Consider the following 10,347-nt stretch of genomic DNA (forward strand, 5'->3'; position numbering starts at 1 on the left):
CATGCTCGAATTTCCCACGAAAACCTACCTGTACCACTCAAATTAGAAAACATTCTTATAAGCTTACCGTTGTGAATCGGGCTAAAGTAAGGCGATAGTTTCGAACACTGGCTGGTTATGTACTTGCTCAAATATTGATTTCGGATCATTTTTAACCAAAAAAAGTTACGGACTGCAGCTTTAAGTAATGTTAGAAAATCTATTCCACAGATTTTCCTCTATAATCAGGACAGAAAATGCAGAAAATGTCCAGAATCCGTCTGGGCCTAATTATGACTCTGTCTGGGGCTCTACATCTAGACTCATCCATTGACAGTAACCACTGTGCTTTTTTTTTGTGGAAGGATACGTGCATGTTTGCATATCTACAGTGATATTTTCTTGTGCAGGAGTGTGTGTCCTCCCCCGCTGATTGCGTGTAGGTGACGGACAGTTCATGCTGGTAGCCTGAGGCGATGAGAGATATGCCTGACATTGGGCCCCATCTCCCAGCTGATTCAGACAGCTGCACACATACACACACACACAAATATTGAGAGACAGATGTCAAGTTCTAAAAATCTTGTTGACAATCAAACACGGACATTTCCAGAGCTCTGAGCCGTGGCAGGCCCCCTCTGAGATGCTTAGAAGTCTTCCTGAGACATTTGGTGATGTTTTACATGGTTAGCAAAAAAATGTTTTAAAGTAGTTTGGAAGCATCTGTCTGAATTCAGAGCAGAAGGAAAGAGGGAAATGCAGAAAGAGAGAGAGATGCAAGGTGAGGTAATTAAATCAATGCTCGAGCTGGATGCTGTCAGGGAGACTCACGCGATGCACACTCTACACGAGTGCTTTACTGCATCACTCACTGCACTCAATTACAGCCGTCTGTCTACTCTCAACCCCTAAACAATGACCTGCAAGACATCGCTGTGTGGAGAGACCGTTAGGAGTGGTAGGACAAGTGATTTGCTCTCAGGGAGCAAGAGACACTAACAAAACAGTACTAATGTGTTTTTTTTTTCCCCTTCAAAAGAAGGGGGGAAGTTGTGTAAGAAAATTTTTACAAATTTGGCAATGAAGTTTTTTTTTTTTTTAAGATTTATTAGGAAATTGGACTGAATGAAAGTATATTTTTTTAAATTCTTTATACAGTAACCACAAACAACTGGAAAGGTCATGGAAATTCATAATTTATATTTTAAAGCCCCAGTTAAGCAAGATTGTTTGTTGTTGTTGATGATGATGATGGTTTTATTATTATTGGTTTTAACTAGTAGTAGTAGTAGTATCAGTATTGTTTATGAATATTATAGAATTATGTATTTTATTATATTGAAAAAGCATCATAATTCATAAATTATTGTTTAGTGTGTGATCTTTACATAAAAGACAAATACTTCTATAGATTTAAAGTCCATAGTCCGTTTTTGTATCTCAGGATGATAGTTGTGGGCTTGTATGTGTCACTGCTGGATCAGAGAGGGTCACAATAGGGAAGTTCAGCTAACAACTATAATCAGAGGACTCAGGAGGCTTTCCCCAGAATATCCCTCACATTGAGCCACAGAGGCCATTTTCAGCTTGATGGGGAGTTCCATAACACAGATTTGAGGGCGAGAGTGAACCCGGGCCGGCGCTGCCTTTAATAGGTACAGCGGCAGAGGCGCCTGGCTCTCTTTAGAGACGCAGAGTGATGATGGATGGAAGAGACGGTATTGTGTTGAGGGCCGATCAATAGCTGCCACCGAGCCCAGTGTATTTCTGTCACTGTGGAGTTGAGTGTAGGATGTCAGCTGGTTGTTGCCAGGATGATTTGGGAAAGTTTAACACTTACCCGCTCTGACGCCCCACACATCAGTCATTTTGGTTAACAGAAGGGTTCCACGGTCATTTCTGACACACACCGACACACACACATATATCTGTGAATGTATGCCTCATATTGATTATCTCCTGTGGGGGGTACTTATGTTGTCTGCAGTGAAGTACCCCTCATTAGTGACTTTACAATTTAGTTCAACTGACACTATTATACAAGGCTGTTAAAAGCCTATTCATAAAACAGGTAGTCATGATTCTAAATTCTGATTGGATGAGAATTTATGATTGAAGGTATTGTAAAAATATTATTATTGTAAAAGATTAATTTAGTATTAATGGGCAAATTTGCAACGTTGTTAACAGCATACAATTAAGCGTATTATACTTGTTTAATAAGATTATTTGTTCAGGATGATGATGGTTTTTATTACTATCATAAATTATAATGATGATACTTAAGTAATATTAAATCTATATATATATATATAATCCATATTATTATTGTTGTTGTTATTATTATTATTAATAATAAATACTATTTTATAATATTCTTTTTTATATAAGCAGTAAGCAGCTTAAGGCCTTATGTTGCAGGGATTTTGCCACCTTAAGGCGTTTTAGGTGTGTATAATATTCTTATATAAGCAGTAAGCAGCTTAAGGCCTTATGTTGCAGGGATTTTGCCACTTTAAGGCGTTTTAGGTGTGCTTTGTTACCAGCTTAACCATGGTAAAATCATTGTAACTTGTAGCTTATTGCTCTAAAAAATAAAAGGTAGATATAAATAAATAAATAAAATATAGTAGGGTGTCCAGTGGTACATAATATCAAATCAGATTTGCTGAGTTTAATTTATGAATTAAAAAAAAAAAAACTTCATTTACTTTTTTTTTAATGAATTTTTTTTTATCCTTTCTTTAAGACTGTTAGTAGAATTTGAATAGATTTACATCTGTTAATCAGCTAATCCTAATCATTTTAAATTGGTCAAAAAATGGCAGATTAATTAGTATTTGACTGATTTAATTGTCAGTGTTCATTGTCAAGAGTTTCAACAAAAGAAAAGGAAGTTCCTTGCTTTTAATGTATTAAGTCATGATGTAAGAATAGCAATGATTTATGATGTAACCTTTCTGAATTTAGTGAGAAATGTAATGTTTTTGAGCCGTTTCAGCTCCTCCAGTAGGTTTTGTTATCCTGTTTGTGGACGTGTTTGTGGATGTTCCCCTGAGGATGAATACATCGAACAAGCACCGTTGACTCATCTGAAGCATCACGTCATTCTTCATCTGTATGTGTGTGTCAGACCAGTCTGTGACTCTGTGGCCCTGCTTATGAATGTGTGTGTGTGTATGGTCTCTATACTTACCGTTAGCCTGTATTAATCATGCAAGAGCTTAAGCTACTGTCAGAATCCCACAACCTTGTTTAGGTGCTAACACGCATTCTTGCAATGAAGTGCGGACAATGGCAGGCTTTGAAATTGATCGGAACGTACTCGGATTGCGCTAATAAGGTTGTCATTGAGGGAGATGTCATGTGCTTTTGGGGGGGGGTTTTATTGTTGTTTCCCCACCTAACAGGCCAGGAGAGACGGCAGTCAGCACTCATGATTCTGGTAATGATATCATTACAGCTAGTGATTGCTTCTCATGCATTGTTTAACAAAGACATGTTTGAAGTGCTCAGCAGAGAGCTCAGGCAGAGCTTTCTCAGCTTGCAAGCTGAATCAAAAGGCGGAGAGCAGATCAAGAGCAGGAGGCACCTTTTTAAGCTCTCCACATGCAAGAAAGAAGAAAGTTAAATTAACATCCCAAAATGACAGCATGTAAAAACCTTTTTTTTTTTTTATTCAAAGGTCTTCTCTCTATCCATATGCAGTATAGTGACCCAAATCATATTTGGAACCTTAAAATGTAGATTCTATTACATACAATATACTTCTTTCAAAAAATGTTTTATTATTTTTGAAAAGTCTCTTATGCTCACCAAGGCTGCATTTATTTGATGAAAAATAAAGTAAAACGGTAATATTGTGAAATATCATTATAATTTAAAATAACTTTCTATTTGAATATATTTTAAAATGTAATTTATTCCTGTGATGGCAAAGCTGAATTTTCAGCATCATTACTCCAGTCTTCAGTGTCACCTGATCCTTCAGAGATCATTCTAATATGCTGATTTGCTGCTCAAGAAGCATTTCTTCTTATTATAAATGTTGAAAACAGTTTTGCTGCTTAATATTTTTTGTTGAAACCATGATAAACTACGATTCAAAAAGTTTGGGATAAGTAAGATAGAAATATTAAATTAATATATTTGTTCAGCAAGGATGCATTAAATTGGCTAAAAGTGAAAGTAAAGACATGAATAATGTTACATAAATTTTCTATTTCAAATAAATGCTGCTCTTTTGAGCTTTCCTGAAAGAAATGTCCCACAGTTTCCACAAAAATATTAAGGAGCAAAAGGTTTTTAACATTGATATAATAATATTTAAAAGATAATAAGAACAATTATAAATAACTGAGCACAAATAATAATTAAAGGGATAGTTCACCCAAAAATGAAAATTCTGTCATTAATTACTCACCTTCAGTGTTGGGCAGTAACGCATTACTTAGTAACGCGTTACTGTAATTTGATTACTTTTTTAGTAACGGAGTAATTTAATGCGTTATAATTTTCTAAATAGTAATTAGAGTATAGTTACAAGCCGAGGTCTCTATACGTTACTGACTGAATTACAGTAATCAGTAATTTGATTACATTTTCAGAGTAATTTGCCCAACACTGGTCACCTTCATGTCGTTCCAAACCCGTAAGACCTTCGTTCATCTTCGTAACACAAATTAAGATATTTTTGTTGAAATCCGAGAGCTTTCTGACCCTGCATAGACAGCAACAGAACTACCACGTTCAAGGCCCAGAAAGGTAGTAAGGACATCGTTAAAAAGTCCATGTGACATCAGTGGTTCAACCGTAATTTTACGAAGCTACGAGAATACTTTTTGTGCTCTAAAATAACGACTTCAACAACTGACGTAGAACCCGGATGCGTTGCGCCTTGTTTGCAAGCAGAGGAATTAACACGCATGCGTTGTGGTACTCTTGTGAACGCGTTATTTTTGTTTTCTTTGCGCACGAAAAAGTATTCTTGTAGCTTGTATATTAATGACAGAATTTTCATTTTTGGGTGAACTATCCCTTGAAGCACTAAATCAGCATATTAGAATAATTTCTGATAGATCATGTGAACTGAAGACCGAACTAATGGCTGCTGAAAATTCAGCTTTGCATCACAAGAATAAGTTACATTTAATAAAATACAATTCAATTCAATTAAAATACAATACAATTAAAGACTACAATTTTAATTGTGGTTTAGATTAGGGCACTGTATATGCAGATGGGATGTTTTCATGATCTTGTTATCATGGCTGCAGTGTGGGTTTTTTTTATGATGTGCCCTGTGGATATTTTCGTTCCCCTCTGAATTGTCACATGCTCGTTGTACTTATGCCAGCGGGAGTGGAGCAGTTAGCAGAGGTGAGCCGCAGGAAAAGCAGGCCCAGTCCCCCCCTCCACACTGCCTCTGCAGTCTGCAGTCCACCTGGACGCCCGCCATCTGCAGCTACATCAACATCCATCATCCCACACGCTCTAAACAGCATCAACACAAGCTCACGTCCAGGATACCAGAACGCATCTTACGCCGAATTACAGAACCTGCCCGTAGCATTTCTCAACCTCTCAGATCTCTGTGGTATCTAAAATGAAGCATCATAAACCCAAGTGTGACAGTGATACAGAGTGCTGTACTCAATAATAAGGATTTTTTTTTTCTGCAGGCCTGGTGAAGCCAGTAGTTATTTTTTGTTTGCCTTGCCAACATTTTCACATGGCTGCAAAATGTTACTGTTTAGCAGCATATTTTTAAGTGTGAGAATTTTAATGTATTTTTCACGAGACAATTTGTTTTTAATTTGCAATAAATAAAACAATGCTGGAAATGTTTGTATCCATTAGCTTTGAGGATGGATGGATATTTCTTAAATGCAGTGTCATATAATAAAATGCTTTGTAAATGGTTTTTAGAACCAGTGATGCCTTGCCCTTGAATGCCTTGTCCTAACTTCCTGTTTCAGTAATTCAGTAATTGTACCAACATAGGAGAGAAAATTGTGTTCTTTAAAGGTTTTTAAGTGTCTTTCTCAAGGTCACAGTGGTGGAAGATGGTCTCAGTAACTTCATGTATCGCTCCATTTACTGTTTCAACTTCAGACTGTGACCTTTGGGTTTGCAGCCTAGCGATCTAAACCACTACGCTGTGTCATTCGCTGCCGATCAGCCATTTCCTGATGTAATTTTAAGCTTTGTTTGCAGCTATATCTGGGCGACATGTCATCAGTAATGGAAGTGGTGTCTAGGACAGGCTTCGCTTACTCCCAGCTCTTTAGCAGTAATTGCATCTGGTGGTGGTAAGTATAGGATTAGTGGCTTTAGATAAATTTCCACCAAAAGGGCCTGTCTTCTGTGGCTTGTTTGACGCTCTCTCTCAGTGTCTCTCTTTCTCCATCCGTCCGTCTCTCTGTTTGTCTCTCTCTATTGGTTTGTTGTCGGTTGCACGTCACGCTCCAGTTGGCTTGCTGCACTCTCAGGGGAGTACCTTTAACACCTCAGCAATGCTGGCTTTCTTCTCTCTAATCTTCCCCTTCCCCTGCCCAGATTACTGTATCAATAACCATCTGCCGGCCCCCTCAGACAGCACTGCCCCTGGTACAGTCACAGCCCGTGGGCATGCAGTCCTGCCTCATGCAGGATTATGTGGGACGTTTGAGACAACGTAATGAAATTGCACTGTGATTGGCCTGTGAGTAACCAACAGTTGCATCTTTGTTTTTGTTTCTGTCTGGGCCGTCACCGGTTCACCAGTGTTTATATCACCAGCACAAAAACAATGTGGGGAAAAATAACATCTTATGACCGTGTGGTCAAGTTGGTTCTCCTTTTCTTCTGTGTGTGTGTGTGTGTGTGTGTGTGTGTGTGTGTGTGTGTGTTTGTATGTTTTTGCTGCTGTTATTTTCTTCTTCGTTTAGCTAGGTGATGATTTCAGAGCTCAGCCCATCCCTTAGGCTGTGCGTTTTGTTGAACTGTCTTTAAAGGGCCCTTCCTCTTGCAGCTGGCATGGCTAACCCACTGGCCTGATTCACAAAGGGAAATACTCTTCATTTTCTGCTTTGAGCTTCGTCACAACATGGATAACTGCACAGGATGGAGATGAAAGTGGGCGCTGAAGTAAATAACCAGTGAGGTTGGCCCTCGCGAGCTCCCCAGCCCGGTCTGTCAGGGCCACATTTCTAACCCAGACCAGATGTCAGTGTGCACTCACCCAGACACTCCTCACCTCCTCTATGCCACCTTTATTCTTCACCGTCCATCTTCTTTTCATGATCTATTTTTGTGCCATTCCTGAGACTGTCAAGTGTAAGGGTTCGTTTTACACAACTTCAAACATATCCAGTATACACCGTACTTTACAAGTTTAATTTGTAGACACAACAAGTTAGCAATTTGTAGGTTTAATTCATGAACAGTATAAACACTGTGGCTATGTGGTGCCTTCAAAACATTTCAGCTCATTTGTTTCATTTGCCTGACATGACAACTTCTGGCTCAGCCAATGAAGTGCAGCATTACATGCCCAATTTTTTTTAGCTGCCTTGGTTCTGGAAATATTTTTCCAATCCATCTTTGTTGAAGAGTTGTAAGGCATGAACCAAACCACGTTCATTACTTTGATGTGTAGCAAAAAAGTTAGAAAATCAGACAAGAAGACAAATGTACTGAGTACCTACAGCTTTAATGAGGTAAAGGTAAAAGTAATGAGGCGAGGTAATAATGTGTGTAACTATGTAAATATTTGCTGGTTGCAGTTCTCTGATTGGTGGAGTTTTCTCTGCAGAATTATATGCAATGTAGTTCACCAGGAATCTGTAGGTTTAAATGTTATCATTAAAAATCAGTTCCCCTATGTAGAGAATGAATGAGATTTTTTTTTTTCGGGGACCTGACTGTTGCACTCTATGGTTTGAGTTTGGGACGGGACAAAGTCAGTGGAGTACAAAGTGTTGTGTCATAGCAGCCTTAACATGTATTTAATCCATTATCTCCTTACAGAATACAATGAGACTGGCTCCTGTCATTTCACATGTCTCCCTGTCCTCTTAACTAATAGAGTGACTTTCAAAGTGTAGATTTATTACAAGTCCAGCATTTCCATAGTCTTGCCTTGTGAAGAGGGTCTATTACAGTTTTCCAGTGGGGTTGCATTAACTCTAATTCCTGGAGCTAATCTTGAAATAATGCTGCTTAATCACTCTTAATAAAAGAGTGGCTCACCTTGGCTGCTGGATGGCTGCATTATCAGATCATTGAGATGTAACTGGTGTCATGAAACCTAGTGGTGGGTTATCTCCATGGGGACTGGAGTTTTCCCCCAAATTTATGGCACAAAGATTAACCTTGGAGTGTTTGACCTCTGTGCAGTGAACACAAACATGGGTGTAGCTGCAGCTCTGTGACCCAGAAAAGGGAAAATCTTCTGACTGGAACCAAATACAAACAGCTAAATGCCAGGTTGGAGTGTTTTGAGTGATGTCAGATGGTCTATTATAGATTAATGTACATGTATCAGCTCTATTATGCAGTGCCTCTGACAGGCAGACAGACTGCAGGTGGTCTCAACCCCTTACATCCATGAAGCACTGGTTCTTTCCACCCCCTCTTCCTCTCAAAAGGCCGAGGTTGTCCCTCTGGTCCCTAGAGCCGTTCAGTCGAGCAAAGGGCGAAGCCCAGCACACATAATTGGAATCTTTTAACCCTCACAGAGCCCTTTTATTATCTGCAATAAAGCTGTTTTATTCATTCATCTTGCTTGAGCTTGAGTTTCAGGTCATGTTGTGATATTTTATGTAACATAGTCTTTTTAACCGGTAGCATCATTGCGAATTTACACACAATCTAGAGGCAAAGTCAGTTGACTCCAAGGACAGTAATTTTGAAGTTTTAATAAACATTGTAATTTTCTGTGTCTACATCACAACTATAACAGTAGTGTCACAGAGGAGCGATATCATTGGAATCACTTTCAGAACATTTTTTTCAGCTGATGAATGGTAAAAACATCAAGACAGCCAATCAGAATCCACCTGACTTTAAAACTGCAGCACGTTATCGTCCGTTGGTGCGGTCGCTAATATAGTTATCGTTCTCGTTCTTGGTGTGAACGACATTAGCTGCGACTAGTTTACCATACCATAAACATACATTGGATACACTGTGACATGTCAAAATATTGTAATTCATTATATTATAATTCGCGATTTAAAGCATGCCAAATGTATGAGAGCGACCCCACATGGTTGTGTGTGAATCTGCACCTCATAGACGCAGCTAAAAGATTTGCTTATGAATAGTGTTTAAAGATGTAAAAAAAAAAAGTCGCACTGCATTGATATATATGATATATTGTATCAGCATGCCTGTAACTGATTTTCTTTACTTTTATAAATTACAAATTTGATGATTATTAGGTCAAGAAAATATAATTTTCCAATTCTTTCATGGGTTTTGGAGAAAGAACTGAAGGTTATATAATGTATATCCTGTGATACATACTCTAACAGAGCTTTGAAATGTGTCCTGAATGAAATAATATCATTGCTACACTAAGCTCTCATTAATTAAGGCTGCATGTGTGCTTTGTTTTGCAGGAGGCCGCCGCGTTTGCACAAGAGCGAGGCTTTGAGGTGAGTGGATGGAGGATCACACCCTAAACAGATCCTAAAGGATTATTTTTCAGCTGATAATGAAGTTCTTTTTCGGACAGTGATTGATGTGCTATTATACTCTCTTGGCCCCCTTGCAGTGGTCGCCATAGCAACCTGGCAGTCGTCATGGTTTCTTTGTTCAGCCAGCACTCCGGCTCACACACACTCTCTCTTTCTCACACACACACTTACACTCACACACACAAACACATTTTCTCCCCTACTCTTACACATTCTCTTCTCCTCTCTCTCTTTCTCTCTCTCTCTCGTCCCCCTCCTTTTCTGTTATGACGCATTCCTCCCAGGTCTGCACCCAACATCGCCTACAGATGTTATTTATTGAATTTTGAGAATGCTCTTGGGAAAAGAAAAAGAAATCCTCAGGGGCTGCTTTCTTTCCTGTCGGTGTAATGGGCAGGGCTGGCAGGTGCCTTTGTCGAGGAACCCACCTTGTTAGCTTCATTAGACCCGTGCGAGGATTCGCCATGGCATTACACTCAATTATACTGCGCCGCATCCGCTCATAAATACTGCATCACCTTCCCCTTAGTCTCAGAATGTGGAAACACTGATTGGCCTTGTTTGCACATAACACATCAAAACAATATGAGTTATCTGTCTGAATAGCAGGGAAATGCAAATGTAATAGTAGCGTTTCTCATCTCATATTCACAAGTGTACATTGGGGGGGGGGGGGGGGGGTTAT

The 10,347-nt window shown here is 39.0% G+C and overlaps 1 protein-coding gene across 2 annotated transcripts in view; it reads left to right on the forward strand.

Moving 5' to 3' along the window:
* Positions 1–10,347, forward strand: part of adka (adenosine kinase a) — a 163,611-nt gene that overhangs the window by 128,152 nt on the left and 25,112 nt on the right. For both annotated transcript variants that reach the window (XM_016556754.1, XM_016556755.1), the window contains exon 8: positions 9,585–9,620. In XM_016556754.1, coding sequence (XP_016412240.1) covers positions 9,585–9,620 — 36 coding nt within the window. The remainder of the gene's footprint in view (positions 1–9,584; positions 9,621–10,347) is intronic.

Source organism: Sinocyclocheilus rhinocerous, unplaced genomic scaffold (genome assembly GCF_001515625.1).
Source record: "Sinocyclocheilus rhinocerous isolate Xijiao unplaced genomic scaffold, SAMN03320098_v1.1 scaffold677, whole genome shotgun sequence".
NCBI lineage: Eukaryota > Metazoa > Chordata > Actinopteri > Cypriniformes > Cyprinidae > Sinocyclocheilus > Sinocyclocheilus rhinocerous.